Genomic DNA, 15,536 nt, shown 5'->3' with positions numbered 1-15,536 from the left:
GTGCAGCCAGGCATATTATAAGTGCTCAGTAAATGGCAGGCGACCTTTTATCACAGATCCAGATTTTGCCCCGCACCCCTCTAACTTTGATGGAGGCCTGGGCTGAGCATGTGAGGGCATTCATGATCACCCACCCTTGGCACCAGCACCTGACCAGAATGAGCACTCAGTACCTTACTGGGGCCCGAAGTGGCATCCAGGCCAGCCCCTGGAGGAGGAAGACCCTGAAAGGACCTCCTTAAGGAGCCCCTCCCCTTCTGTGATGGGTAGGCATCAAAGCCTGGGAGCAGGCCCTGCTTTGCCCCAGCACTGGTGACCCTCCCTCATCCATGGCAGATGGTGGCCATGGGGCAGAGGGGATGGAGTAAGGGGATACAGGGGCCAGGAATAAGGGCTGGCCCTAGACCTGGCATCTCCTCTGGCAAAGGTACTTCTCAGAGAGGTTCTAGTGCTGGGCTGTGACCAGGATGGGGGGCTCTGGAGGGTGTGCAGAAGAGATGCTGAGCACCAGGGTTGGCACCCCCTTCCCAGTCCCTAGCTGCACAGCAGCTCTCTATACAAGCGTTGTTTTATTTCTGTACAAAACCATGTTTCTATTTTACACAAAGAGCACCCCACCCTTTTCCCCTCCCTTTCCCCTCACGTCAGTGCCCTAGCCCTGGGGAGCATCCCCTCAGGAGGCGGGTGCTGAGTGAGGCCCCACCCATCGGCCCTCACTTCTGCCTGCCCCAGCTGGGCCGGCCCGAGCTCCACTCTGGAGAAAATAAATAAGGAGGCTCAGGCAGAATCTGTGCTGGGCCAGCTAGACTCTCTGCCGCCCAGGGGCCAGGCAGCCAGGCCCTCAGAGAGTGGGCAAGCCCTGGAGTGTCAGTCCGTGAACCGTGTAGGTGTGTGGAGACCCCAGCCCAGGGGCCTGAGCTGCCAGGGTTACAAGTAGGTGTCCTCACTCTCCTGGGACGTCAGGCTCTCCTGGGAGCAGTGGTAGGCTGAGTCCTGGGGAGCTGAGTCTTGGGGGTCCTGGTAGACCGGGTCCTTTGGGTGCACATCCCGTGGGGGACATGCGTCTCCCGCAGCAGCTGCCACCTTGGCTTGACTTGGGGTCGGGGGCTTGTCCCACTGCCCACTCGCCTTCGCCTGCTTCCGTTGCTCCTTCTGGACCTGCTTGGGCGGCTTGTACTTGCCTTTGGAACCAGGGAGTGGGGCATCTGGGGGCAGGCGGATGGACGGTGAAGGTTGCAGGGTGGGCCACGGGCCTGGCTCTGCCTCCAGGATGGCCTTGGCACCGTGCAGCCTGGGTGGAGAGTGGCACTGCAACTCACCCCGGGTATCCTGCCAGCGCCGCAGCTGGATGAGGTGCTCACGCTCTATCTGACGCTCTGTCACTGGCAACTCTACCACCTGTGGGGGCAATGACAGGCAGGTGGGCACCAGGAAGAACCTTCCCTTTCTGCGTCCCAGCCTGGGCCCCTGCTCTCCCTCAGCTCCCCAAGCCCTGGTCACTAAAGGCTGACCACGGGAAGGGTGGCGGGTCTGGACCCTGTGGTGGTCACAAGTCCCAGAAGTGAGTGCCAGGTGAGCCAGGCACTTGAGACCCATTGCCTTAGAGGAGAAAGCTCATGAGTCCACTTGCCTAAATATGTGTCACCTCATTACAGCCCCAGAGAGACAAAAATCCACAAAAGAAAGAAAAAAAGGCTGGGACTTTGGTGGTGGTCAGTGGTTAAAACTTTGCCTTCCAGTGCAGGGGGTCCCTGGTCGGGACCGCTTCCCTGGTCGGGAAGCTAGATCCCACATGCCTCGGGGCCAAAAAACCAAAATATAAAACAGAAGCAATATTGTAACAAATTCAATAAAGACTTTAAAAATGGTCCACAAAAATAAGAAAAGAAAGCCAAGGCCGTGGTTGTAGGGCCAGGGAGGATGCGGGTGGTGGGTTGCACCTACTTTTATTCCCTAGAACCTAGGCCTGTTCCCCCTCTTCTTGTTCAGACAGAAGAATGGGGCCTGTCCACACTGCTCTGGGCTGCTGAGCACAAGGCCTCAGGGGTAGAGGGCTACCAGGCCCCCCGCCAAAGGGCCCTCAAGTCTCCCCCTCCCTCCCGGTGGCGAGGGGAAGGTGTGGGCTGTACCTCCTGGACCAGGAAGGCCTCCTGCATGATCTTGGGGCTGAGGCTCCGCAACCGCTCGATGGTCTCATACTGGCCTTGGCAGGCTTTGAGCTTCTCAGGGGAGCCCAGTGCGTGCTTCAGCAGCACCAACCCCACCCGGAAGATGATCTTGACTCCTGCATGGGGGAAGCGGGCAATGAGTGCAAGGGGTCCTTTAGAGAGTTTCTCTGGAAACAGAGGCCTCCTGTGGGCTGGGCTGGGGGCAAGGGTGCTCCCCTGAGCCCAGCCCAGTACCTTCGCAGAAAAACATGTCCCAGACACGCAGCACGGAGCTCCAGGGCAAGGTGCGCGAGAAGGCACACATGAACCACTCTGTCATGTAGAGCAGCGGGTCGATCTTCTGCTGGCTGAGGTGCTTGTGGGCCACGGGAGACACCTTCTGTAGCAGCGAGAAGAGGATCTCCCCATCCAGCTGGATGGCCTCCTGGGGGGACAGTGAAGCCACAGGGCCATAACCATGGGCCCACAGCAGCCAGGGCGGGAACTATGCCCGGCCCCAGCTCCAGGCAGGCATCCATTCGTTCCTCAGGCGGCTAATGTTGCAGGGTGTCAAGCTCATGCTGGGTGCTGGGATACAACAATGAGCCAACCAGACACAGCTAAGTCCCCCTCATGGGGCATGTCGTGCAGAGGGCCAGACAGACATGAATTACAGAAGCAATGAGACCAGAGGGAGGGAAGAGGGAGGGGGCTGAGTGACCAGAACATGGCAGGAACAGGAACACTGGGGGAGCGTGTGCCGGAGGTGCCACCTGTCAGAGTCAAGGACAGCTCCGGAGGGCTGAAAGCTGAGGGAAAAGTAGAGTTAGAAGTGGAAGGAAAGGGGCAGAGGTTTAAGCCTATGACAAGGCTGAGGCAGGGAGGAACTCGGTGCACTGGAGGAACAGCGATCCTGCCCAACAGCCTTGCGGCTGGAGGCAGCAACGGAGGGAGTGTGGGACTGATGAGGCTGGAGCCTGGGAGCCCTGACCCTGGCAGGCCTTGGGACTTCAGCCTGAAAGCAACAGAAGGCTGGGAAGGACTTAAGCGGGGACAGGAATGGCTTAGAGAGTTAAGGCCTAGACAAAGGGCATCCAGGCTGGGGCGGGTCTGAGGCCAGGGCCCAGGCCCAGCAAGTACTCACCAGTTTCTCACTGTAGTAGCCGGGCAGGTACTTCTCACAGATCTGCACCAGGCACCAGAAGGCTTGCTGTGGGCAAAAGAGACGTGAGGCCTTGCTGCTGGCTGTTCCCTGCCCGCCAGCCGCTTGCCCGCCCGAGGCCTGGTGGTACCTCAGCAGGCATGTGCATGAGCAGGACGGCGGCGATGGGCGCCTGGGCCTGGCAGTAGCCCTCCTCAGGTCGGTACAGTGTGTAGGCCTTCAGCACACGGAATAGGTCCTGCTGGCTGTGGAGAGGCCAAGCGGGGCAGGAATGACAGGTGTGACTCTGCCACCCACTACCCTCACCTGTGCCCCACCAGATCGGACCTGTCTCAGAATTGCACTTCCCTGGAGAGGGATGTGACCTGATTGTGGTCACCAAGGGGTCAGTCTCCCACTGTAGCACATCGACTCTCACCTCCCCCATTTGACAGGTGAAGGCAGCGGCTCAAAAAGAAAGCAGGGGTCAGGGCCAGGGCAAGATGCCAGATACAGGGTAAGGATGTGTCTGGGTTGGAAGTGTGGGCCCCTCACTCAGCAGCTGTGGCCTCTGAGTCAGACCAGCTTTGTTCCAGATGTCTGTCTTGGTCCCAGGGCCTGGCTTGCCATATCTCTCCTCTCCTACATACCCTCTGCCCACCCAACTCTATCCTTCTTTCTCCCCACCAAAACCTGTTTCCAGAAGAAGGCAAGGCCAGGCAAGCCCTAGCACTCTGGGGAGTAAATGATGAAGTTGCCTCAGACGTAAGAGGAGAAACTAAGAGGACCCATCAGACTCAAACCAAAGAGGGGAAACTAACAGTGTAGTTTGGGGCCCCCAACTCCTGGGACCCCAAGATACCCTCAAACTCATTTTACCTCCTCTCTCCCCCTGAGGGAAAGGGCGAAGAGCCACCTCCAGCCCACAAGGCCCAGCCTGCTCACCCATGGCCCCCCCGGGACACAAACATCTCGTGGAAAGGGAACTGCCGATGCAGGTCACGCTCAATCACATCCAGCCACTTGGGGTCCCCGGGGGACATGTCCAGCTCCTGGAAGCAAGGTCAAGAGCATCTCTTAGGAGTTAGGGATGGCTAGGAGGATACAACTGTCCCAGGTTTTGGAGGAGCACCCACCACCAGGGAAAATGTCCACCCGATCCCATCAGAGACTGGGTCTTCCCAAGGACAGGTCAGAAAGCTTGGGCAGGGGCAGAGACAAGCAGAGCAGAGTCCTGGAAACCCTGACAGGTGATCCAGGCTCCAGGAAGACCAGTGTGGGTAAGAGTGTCCATCATAGCTGTGGCTTGAAATAACCTCTAGGCACTTCATTCAGGACTCAGACACCTTATGTTACACTCTTAAGATGGAAGGCGACTATCAAAGCAATGGCTACCACCTGGAAGCACCACTCTGAGCACAGTTTAAGACGGCACCCGTGGGCCTCACTGACTGTCCTCCTCAACCCCCAAAAGGCAGGTCCTATCATTACACTGTTCACAGATGAGGAAACTGAGGATCAAAGAAAAGCTACTTGCCCAATGCCTCGTGGTTAGAAAAACGGTGTTGCTGGGCCTGGAAGCCAGGTTGACTCAGAGCTGTCAATCCCAACTCCTCTGCTGCCCATCTCCCTGTACAAGTGGTGCCACATATTCAGGAAGGTGTGTGTGTGTGTGCCCTGCTGCACTGAACACTGTAATGACACCTGTCAAACCATTAGCCTTGGAGCTATCTCTGGGTGCTGGGGTTTCAACAAACTTTTACTCTTTTCTTTGAACTTCCGTGAGCATTTTAGCATGAGTTCCATTTATAAAAACAAAGCTACTACACACAAAACAGTCACTACTTGGTCATTTGAAATGTTCTATATCTTGACTTGCTTGTTGGTTACATGGGTATTTATTATTTGTCCAAACTCTGAACTGCATGGTCAAGATCTGTGCATTTTACTTTACGTAAGTTCATACCTCAACTTCAACCAAAGAAAGAAAAAAATCAACAGGAAGGAAACCTAGAGGGCTGAGCAGAGAAGCAGACAAAGTACTCATAGCCTGCCATGCTGGGAAGTGTCAGGAGAGGCCCCCAGGAGGAAGGCTGGGTCCTCAGCAAACACATGGATGGGTGTAGACCCAGGTACCTGCCCAGCAGGTGACTTCATATAAGTCCCTTTTGCCTTTTGTGCCCCCTCAGTGGGGGTGTCCCAGCACTGAAATATGGACCCTCGGGTGCCAGGTAACTTGACATGAGAGAATAAGTACTGAGAGAAAAAGCTGACGCAGTGCTGGAGGCTGGAGGGTGGAGGGAGGGGCCAGGCGCTTCCACGGAGGGCCCTGGAGCAGGCACATGGCTGAAGAGGTGGACGTGCAACCTGTAGAGCCCCGCACACCCTCAAGATGGGGGCCTGTGTGTGTCCTATGCACCCTGCAGGTCAGGCCCAGGGCTGGATACTGTCTGAGTACAATGCAGGTTTGCTTTTGTCGGAGGGAGAGGAGGGTCCCACAAGTTCTCCTGAAGGTTCCAGTGAGGTGGGGACCTGGGAACCCAAAAGGTCAGTTGCTAGGATATGCTCACCGGCTACCTCACCAGACCAAGGCACTCGGCCACACAGGGGTGGGTGAGAAAGGAAAAGGTGTAGCTGAAGGGCCTGCAGGGAGAAAGGGTACGGGGAATCAAAGGCAGGTGTGGGCCACTGGGGATGATGCAGGTACCGCAGCCCCCAGGGAGCCTGCAGGCGCTGGCGCCATCGTGAAGTGAAGCCAGAGAAGAAAACCAAGTAAGAAAAAGGCTGGAAGGTCCTGCTCTGCCTAAGGAAGAAGGAAGAAGTAGCAAATGCTGAGAAGAAGGAGCCACCAGGGGCTGAGGAACCCTCCCTGACAGCTGAGGTTGGGGTCAGCTGCCTGGGTCTGTGGGGGAGCACAGGAGCAGGATATGCTGCCACCACCAGCCCCATCACTGCACCCTTGCCTCTGGGCTCTTGTGCTCACAGCAGCCAGAGGGAGCTTCTCATCCCCGTCCACTTCCTCTACCTCACCCACAGGCAAAGTCCTTCCAGGTGTGTTCACAAACCACTGTTCTGGCCCCCAGGACTGCTTTGGGGACCCACCACTCAGCTTCAGAGCATCTTGAAGGCCTTTCTTGGCAAATCTACCTCCTCCCACAAGCAACCTTCAAGACCCCACAGAGGTGGTCAATTCCTCTCTGGACGTACCACTCCCCAGACATGTAAAGCACAGAGAACTGCGTGCTCCGCTGCTCACACAGGATGCGTTCATGTCTGCTAACTGTGGAACCAGGAGGCTGACTGGGCCACCCAAGTCTTGGCTCTCATGCCTGTGCTCTGGCAGCCAAAGGTAAGCTATGGGCTTGGGGTGAGACTCCCACCCCTGAACCTCCCACTCTGCCCAGAATGCAGCCCCCTGAAATGGAAGAGATGGAAGACTCTGGAGTCCAGAGGCCACCTGAGTGGGGCACAATATTGGTGCTCTGTGGGACAGTCCAATCGCCCTGATTCAGGTCTGACCCCGGCCAGACACTCCACCAACCCCTGATCCCCCGGGGCCAAGTGCTGCCAGCAAACAGCTTTCACCTCCTCCAGGTCAACGGCAGAAACTCTAGGCTGCCCTGCCTACTCTTCTCAAGGAACAGGTTTGGCGGCACAGGAGTGTTCACTGAAGCATGAAGCATGTCAACAAAGAGCTGGTGGCTGGCAGCTCTGTCTCATTGCCTGTTACCAGCTCCAAGAGCCTGGGAGATACCCTGATGCCTGGGGCCAAGTCTGGCAGGTGAGCCAGGGCAACCCCGGGGAAGCCAACTGACTCCCCTAGTTCCCTAGAGGAGCAGGCTAGAGGAGCTGCCCAGCCCACGTGGGCCCCAAGAAGCCCCATGAATGGCGGTGGTATTCTTCACACTGGCAATCATGGAGCCAGGGGGCAGCAGGAGGGGAAGGCATGGCTTCAGAGGGTAACCTCTCTGACCCTGACTGGCTTCTAAACTATAAGGATACTGGTTTGGCTCTGCCATCCCTAGTGCAGACAAGCCCATAAGCAACACAGGTGAACCATGTCTAGCTGGCTTGGACAAGGCAGCAGAAAGAGTAGAGGACGGGAGGCCAAGAGGTGTTAGGGTTCTGTGGCCCTGCTGGGCAGGCCCCCAAAGGCCCAGAGCACAGGGCCCAAGGCAGTCTGGGAGGTGGCCCACTGAGTCCAAGAGAGCAAACCTGGGCGGTTGTCAAGAGGAAGAGCTGGAAGTGGGGAGCTTCAAATCTGTCCATCCCACTGAGGCCTTCTCAGGGCTGGAACCTCAGATGAGCAGTACCCCCAGGAGTCAGAGACTGACCAGGCCTGGCAGTCAGGCTCTTGACAAGTGATCTCATCAATCACTCATACTGCTGAGGTCCAGGTGAGCACACAGAGGATCACTGCCACGCAAAGGAAGTCAAGAGACGAGGAAGGGAGGACAGGGTGAAGGAAGGGCAACTCACGTCAAACTTTCCAGGGTTCTGCTGCAGCTTCACCTTGCCTCCAGACAGGTATTGCCAAGCACGGCCCCGCAAAGAAGGTGGGATGCCCTTCTGGCACCGCAGACGGATCTGAAAGTCAAAACGAGGGCTGTGCCTATGCATCCCACTGGGCTGCTCCCCCAGAGGCTGTGTGCTAGCCCACCCCTTCTGCTGGTGCTTGTCAGGCCTTCAGTGAGCATGTCAGCAAGAGCCGAAAAGGGGAGAAAAGAGGACTTCTCCCCTGTTGCTACAATATTGCAATCAGATATGCTGCCACCAGGTGATGGCAGAGTCCCCGTGTTCCCTGGTCCAGTGATAACACAGGTATTCTTTTTATTTTTTGACCACGCTGTGCGGCTTGTGGGATCTTAGTTTCCCGACTACCAGGGATTGAACCCGGGCCCTCAGCAGTGAGAGTACGGAGTTCTAACCACTGGACCGCCAGGGAAGTCCTCAACACAGGTATTCTTGAAGCCTACCACAGGATTATGAATCCCCATCACTATTTACTGAATCAAAATGGAACCATACAAGTTAGAGGATCCCCATGGGATGTCACCAGGAAGGGATCTGCACAATGTGGAACACAGCTCAGCCATAGGGTGAGTAGCTCACGAGATGACCCAGAATGTGCCCAGACACATGGCCTGGGCACTTTCATGGGAGTGTTTGTTTAAGCAGCTATGTGGCAGGACACATCCGGCCTAGAGAAAAGACCTCAGCAGAATTCAGAAGGAAGATGGGAGCTGATCAAAATGGCTCCCTCTTTGTTTGGTCAAGAATCCCCTCTCTTCTGCTCTCCCTGACCCTAAGCTCCCAGGATTACCAGACCGCGGCCGAGGCAGCTGGCCTGGGTACAAGTCCTGATTCCAACCCTTGCTAAATAAAATGGCACAGGCTTTCCCCACTACTCACAGCTTTGACCTTACTTAGCCAATCACTTCTCATCAACAGTAAGATCAAAATGATAACAACTAGGATTCTATTAGAAGTGGGGTGGTGGCAGGGGGGACATGCCTAGCCTGACACAGTCTGAATTCAATAAATGATGGCTTCATCTCCACCCCTCCAATCCCAGAAGGATGCCTGACACAGAAGCCCTGGGCCTCAGGCTCTCACCTAACTAACTTCCCCTCACCTGGAAACCCCCTCAAAGAGTCCCAATGGAAGCTCTCAGAGGAGGGAGCACAGAAGGCCCGGGCTTCCTGATGACCAGCACAAACAAGGCAAAACTTTCCAAGGGTCAGAGAGAGTCAAGAACCAGGAAGGAGACAGGCAGACAGGCTGAGGGCAGTAGGGGAAGAGCAGAGTGGCTGGTCATAGGAGCCAAGTTGAGCTTCTGGGACTGCCTGCCAAGTGGGGAGAGGAAGGGAGCAGAAGGAAACTGCCCCAGACTCCACGAACAGTTTCCTGCTGCTGTGGGACAAGGGTCTCCTGAAGGAAGCCGCTTGGTCTGGGCAGGCTTTGGCAAAGGGAGGCCCAGAGCCACAGGCCCTTTAGGCTCCCCTAGGGCCAAGCTCAGCTGGAGCCAGCCCCCACATATCACAGCCCTATCATACTTGGCCTGCCCCAGGGGAGCCCAGGAATACCTTCAGTCCACTAAGTTCTCAAAGAGGCCGCACCCTCACCCAGGCCCAAGGCTGGGGAGGTGGGGATGGAGAGCCAGGAATACAGCCAGCCTTTCCCACTCTGGCCTCTGGAATCCTCCTCAGCACAGGGGTGTTGGCGATCATAATCTCCTCCTTAGGGAGGAGGCAAAGGTGGGGATCAGCAATGATAAAGCTAGAGACAGTGCTCAGCAAACAGAAAGCACAAGGGATTATCATTATCTGAGGTAAGGCCTTAGGAAAGGAGAGATGTGAAGCCACACCCAGCCTGCTGAACTCCAGGAGGGCAGGGCCAAACTTTGAGCAGAGCCCTACAGGGGAAGACAGAATTCCAGCTAGAGCCTGCCTCCCTGCAGGGCCTGGTCCCAGTCCTGGGGACTCAGGATAAGTGCAGTGGGTCTGGATCCACTTCCTGTTGCAGGTGTTGTCCTTCCTGTGCCACAACTTCCTGACCATGGGGAAAGCCTAAGCCTGCGCAGCAAGGCAGTAAGAGCTCCCAGGGCCAGCACTGCAGGAGAGAAGCAGAGGGCTAGGGCCTCTGGGGAGGGGAGGGTGCAGCCTCCTGCAGTGGCCCCTGCTGGGCAGGAGTAGCCTTGGCCTCTAACCACAGTGCCAGGGAAGCAAAGGGGAAGAGGAAGTGATGCTGGCTGCTCTGCTGAGAGGAGCTCCCCAAGGCTCCCCTCTGGAATCCCCATCTGCGAGGGAGGCTGGGGTGAGAATTCCACAGCCATCTCCCTGCCAGCCAGTAGTCACCACAGCAGAAAGTAGAGAGGGAGCTGAAGCTCAGCATAAAAGCCCGAGAACTGAGGAAGCAGGAAAACTGACCCCAGAGTCAGGCAGGAAGCAGCTGAAGAACAGCTGCTCTAAAAAAAATTTTTTTTTAAAGTGAAAGTTTTTCTATATTAGCAAAAAATGAATGCCCCAAAGCCCACACAGAACAGCAAGAAAGAGCCCTGGCCTGGGTGCACCTTTCCTCCCATGGGCTCAGGGCTTTACAGCAGAAGCCTTGCAACAGGATTGTTATTCCCACTTGACCAGGGAAACTGAGGCTGAGAGGGTGAAGTGACTCATCCAAAGTCACACAGCTAGCCACAGGCACGAAGAGAGGGAGGCTGTGGGGCTGGGCCCAAGCCGTTATGTGACCTTCGGTCCTGGGCTTTCTGCGAAGCCCTGCAGCCAGCTGTGCCAGCCTGGAGACCAGCATGTCAGCAGACAACAGCAGGCCAGCGGGGTCACTGTGCACTGGGTACTTGTGCAGAGAGACCCAGCTGTGGGACTGTGGACAGGCCTCCGCTAGGCCAGGGAGTAAGTAGACCCTGTTGAGGTAGACAAGAGTATCAACACGTACATGTGGTGGGCAAGGATGTTCCTACTGGGTGATAGAGCTAGTGCCTAAATATAGCCCACTAGAAAAGGACCACAGGTTATTTTCATTTTTATAAGACCATTAAACTGTGAGGTTACTTTTCTTTCTTTTTGCTTTGTCCAAGGGGTTAAGAGGGAACTCATCAAATTAATCTAGAGGGTAAAGAAGGCCCCTTATTGTGGTGGTGAAGAGTGCAGGCACTAAAGTTAGACTGCCCGGGTTCAAACCTTGATTCTGTAACCATCCATAAAGTGCGGATACTACCACCACCAATCTCACTGGGGTGTTGTAAGGATTATCCAAGTCAAGTGCCCAGCACACTGCAAGTGTATAACATACATTGGCTATTATTAGTGTTATAAAGTCCTCCCTGATAAGTGGTGAGCAGCAGTAAGGACTTCCCCCAGGAGAGCTGAAGAAAGCTGCCTGAAGGGCTTTTGGCTAAGAGCGGCTTTGAAGTTTGACTCCAGGACAAAGTTCTGTGAGTGTCTGAAGTCATCTAGGAGGACCAAGTGAAACCTGGGACCTGCCCTCCAGCCAGCTTCTGTCCCCATTTCCAAGCTGGCAGGTGGGGACACCTAAGGCAGCTGGCGGTTGGAGAAGCTCCTGCTCCTCCAAATTGATGCAACTCTTCCCTCTTTACTTCCTCCCCGAGCTGTGACTCCCAGCCTGAGGCCCAAGGCCAGGACCCTCACCTTTTTGTGCTTCTTGGCCATCCACTTGTCCCAGTTGTTGAGCATGTCCAGCCATTTGGACTCCCTCTGCCTCAGCACCTCCAGGGGGACTTCCTCTAGCCTGTGGAGCAGAGGGCAGGGCCTGTCAGAGGTGCCAAGAGAAGCAAAGGCCCTGGCTAAGGCCCCAGCCACCAGCCTGGTCGGTCTCCATTCCTCCCCCTGCCCTCCATCCCTGCAGTTCCCTTTGGAGCTGCTAACTCATGGACACCCTAACACAGATGCGAGGGAATGCAGCCCCCTCCCTGGAAGGCATAGGCTGGAGAGATACTAGGTTCAAGTGCTCAGTCCCCCAATGCATCAAGGGGCCAGGAGTCACCGTGCCTCTCTGGGGCAGAGGCCTGAATGCCTGCACCTGTGCACCACAGCAAAGCATTCCCATGCTGGGTCTGTCCCGATAAATAAGCCTCTTTGCAGGGCCAGCATGCAAGGTTCAGAGCTGGATGAAAAAACTAGTCAAACAAGTACAGAAATAACATGCTCACCTCTGCACTCTACAAAACTAGTTACTCATAGTTTCCCCAATTATGCCCTGGCCCTTCCCCACCTCTCAACCTTTGCTCATGCCAGTCCCTTTGCTGGAATGCTCTCTGAGTTGTCTCTACCTATCAAAATCCTAAATATACTTCAAAGCCCCACCAAATGCCACTTGTGTTTGTACATCTACTAACTGTGCAGTTGTCACAGCTACACAGGCATTGTTCTAGGGCCAGGGTACCTGACCCTAGAAGCACTCCTAGAAGAACTCCTGTGACAAAAACAAACTCCCAGCCCTCCTACTGGCCTCTGAATGCCCGCTAGAGCTGGTGGGGAAAACAGCTCAGCATGAAGACCCACGCCAGGCAGCACCAAAGCAGCTGAGGTAGGCTGAGGCGAAATCCCTGGCTTAGAGGGCGCTTCAAGTGAGTGAGCTTCTTCCAAGGAGTGAGACCCTGGAAATTCCTGAGTTCACGTAACTAAGGGGCAAAGAGAAGAAGGAGACTAGTGTTTGTAGGCTGCTTCCTTATTTAGCCTACAGAGCAATATTGGTAAGAAAACAACACCGAAAAAATATATATATGTGCACTTCTCTACACACACATACACACTCTCTTAAAATTATTTTTAAAGTAGTGGATTATGGATCTTTTAAATTACTTTTTTGTGCCTTTTTTTTTTTTTCAGTTAAAAAAGTACTGACGTTATTGAGAGGCAAGATACCAAGGGAGGGTATATTGCTTAGAGTCAAACAGCAAATCAGTGGAAGAACCCAGACTCAAATCAAAGTCAGATCCTAGTCAAGTGCCTGCACTCAGTGCTGCCTGACCTCCCAGGAAGGAGCTGCCTGACCTCCCAGGAAGGAGTTGAGGCACTCAGGCAGCTGGGAGGAGGCTCGCAGGAACAGGACATGGTGGGGCTAGAGTTTGGCCCAGGCCTTGATTCTCTGATTCTATTTCTCCCGGAAGGAAATGCACTGCTCTAACTTTTACTGGTTGGAAGAGCAGAGGGAGGGGCCCTGGCAGAGCAAAGGTCCCCAGACACAAAAGGGCAGGTCCTCTTCTTAAGTTTTCTTTATCTGGAGAACTGCACAGCCCTGAGAGCAGCCTTGGAGCTGAACAGCCAACGAGAGACAAGAGCCTTGGGCAAACTTGGCCCCTTCTACACAGGGACACAGGCTACCACCCTCTGGAACTGCTGACTCTCTCACCACCTACAGACAGAACCAGGGCACAAGGATACTCTCCTTCCTATCCCTCCCCATAGGAGAAAACCTGAGACCATACCTTTAGAGCAGGTAAATTACAAAGGAATGTAAATTATTCATATCTCCAGGCAGCCCCCAAAACACCCAGGGAGCGGAAACCAAAGGCCCAGCATCACAGGCAAGGTCCCCTCCCATCACCTACAAAGTACTCACTTATACAAGTCAGGGGATGAGCCTTCTAGCTGACTAAACAAAAGCGGTACCCACACTGAGTTAACAGGAAGTGCTGGCAGTTATGGATGTGGATAATATCTGATCCAATCCCTCCCTAGAGCAGATGAGAAAATGGAGGCTCATAAGAGGGCAAGGCTTTCGCCTGAGATTACCAGTTTCCAGAGAATTCCCATCTGATTAAATATACACCCATTTGATACCTCAACCCTCCAGTCTGTCTTTATTGATAAGATCTGACAGCAGGCCCTAGAGATACCCATTCTCCCAACTACAAATACACAGGAGAACACGTTCAAGTTCGGTGTTCTTTTAAATGATTCCAGATAACAGCTTTGGCAGTTTCAAAGCCCCAACATCAAACCTCAAACCGGAATTTCAAATGGGTACAAAACAACCAACCATATTTCCTGGATTCTAAGACACTACTGATTTTAAACTACACCACTGATTTGGTAAGATCTGCTCAGAAACAAACAAAAATCCCACCACTGCTTTAAATGTACATGTCAATTGAAAGATCCATTTTGATTTTTAAAATCTTAAATTGGGAAAAATCTGAGGAAATATGGTCATTTGAGTGCCTTCTCCAACAGCAGAGGAGTTTAACCCACCTGGAGAGGGTGGGAAGGAAGACACTAGAGGTCTGGAGGTCTGGTTGAACGGAGCACTCAGCACTTTACATGCTCTCTAACTACAGGTAAACTTCTCTTTACATACAGGATGTGTGCCTGAAAAGCTGCAGGCTACCCATTTTTTAAAAAATCAGAAGGTTCACATACCCTTCAGTCTGGTCAGTCAGGATCTCAGAAGGCATCTGATCAGACTGCTGTCTGATATAGGAATCCCTTCTACAATAGTCCCTTGCCCTCTCTGAGGCTATTTCCCTATACGATTGGATGGCCTGCATCGTGAATTGACCCTCAAAAGATGCCCAGAAAGGAGCCGTGAGATGGAGTTGGGGTCTGGGTATCCCTGCAAATGGCATAAAGGTGTAGAGGCCCTGAGGTGGCTTCCTCCTAACAGTGGGGGGAGAGCATGAGCCAGCATCCAGTGACAGGGAAGCTGACCAAATGGCAGTTTAAGGAACCAAATGGCCCATGGGGGATGCTTCAGGTCTGAGAGTTTCACTCACCCTTTCAGAAAACCCCTCTGACCTTAAGGTGACCTGACGGAGTCTCTGCAACCAAAAGAGCCTAATGAGAACAGTCTCTAGTGGCCCAGCCTCTGCTGGAACTCCTCCAGGGATGGGGCCTCATTATCTCTAGGTAAAGCCACCCTTACTGTTGAAGTTTTTACTGTTAAAACTTAATTCCCCCAAATTTTCCTGGTATCTTCTATCTATAATCTCAATACCCCCTTCTAAGGCTACACAATTCTCAGCCAGATCAGCCCCACACCAGGCACACATGTACTTATCCCTTGTCACCCACCCATCCCTACCTGGAATGCCCTTTCCTCTCCCCTCTCCAAGTCACAGCAACACTTTCAGGGCCCAATATAATAATAAAAATGACAACTTCAACAATAACAGCAGCAATAGTAGTTACCACCTGTACATCATTTACTACTTACCAACATCTTCCAAAACACTTATATATATCCATTTTCCAGAAGTAGAATCCAAGACTTAGTAAAGTTCAGTGCCTTGCTCAAGGCCATGTAGCTGCATTCAAACGCAGGCCTGCCTCACTCTACAGCCCATGCTCCTGTGTACTATACTCCTCTGCCTGCAAAGATCAAGCCCTTAGCCTCCACGCAGCCTCCATGCCTGCCCAGATCTTACTGGCTGTCCTCCAACCTGAAGACCTTCATCCTGACCTAGAACACCATTTCTCAAAGGTTTTAAACTGAAACTCCCAGTAAGAAATACATTTTAGACTGAGACTACACACACACACACACACACACACACACACATATAACCAAAATACATTTTATGAAACAATTTACTATTATATGTACTAATGTACCAGATATTTTCAGTTCAATTTTTATATTATTCTATTATTTTTTTTAATTAATTTATTTTTTTAAATTTATTTTATTTTTGGCTGCGTTGGGTCTTCGTTGCTACACGCGGCCTTTCTCTAGTTGCAGCGAGCGGGGGCTACTCTTCGCTGCGGTGCGCG

General features: G+C 53.6%; 1 protein-coding gene across 3 annotated transcripts in view; it reads right to left on the bottom strand.

The window, feature by feature from the left end:
* Positions 1-621: 621 nt before the first annotated feature.
* The window catches only part of TBC1D10A (TBC1 domain family member 10A), a 30,110-nt gene continuing 15,195 nt past the window's right edge, over positions 622-15,536 (bottom strand). The window contains exons 2-10 of one of the 3 annotated variants that reach the window (XM_030860786.3): positions 11,454-11,553; positions 7,768-7,875; positions 4,234-4,340; positions 3,440-3,554; positions 3,292-3,357; positions 2,403-2,592; positions 2,130-2,284; positions 1,320-1,398; positions 622-1,205 (exon numbers count right to left, since the gene is read on the bottom strand). In XM_030860786.3, coding sequence (XP_030716646.1) covers positions 928-1,205; positions 1,320-1,398; positions 2,130-2,284; positions 2,403-2,592; positions 3,292-3,357; positions 3,440-3,554; positions 4,234-4,340; positions 7,768-7,875; positions 11,454-11,553 — 1,198 coding nt within the window. In that variant the 3' untranslated portion in view covers positions 622-927. Of the gene's footprint in view, positions 1,399-2,129; positions 2,285-2,402; positions 2,593-3,291; positions 3,358-3,439; positions 3,555-4,233; positions 4,341-7,767; positions 7,876-11,453; positions 11,554-15,536 lie in introns of all 3 variants that reach the window. The other 2 variants (XM_030860785.3, XM_060310797.2) reach the window with 2 other exon arrangements.

The sequence above is a fragment of the Globicephala melas genome, chromosome 13, assembly GCF_963455315.2.
Source record: "Globicephala melas chromosome 13, mGloMel1.2, whole genome shotgun sequence".
NCBI lineage: Eukaryota > Metazoa > Chordata > Mammalia > Artiodactyla > Delphinidae > Globicephala > Globicephala melas.
Note: the sequence above shows the minus strand (reverse complement) of the source record. Positions and strands in the feature narration are given on the sequence as shown.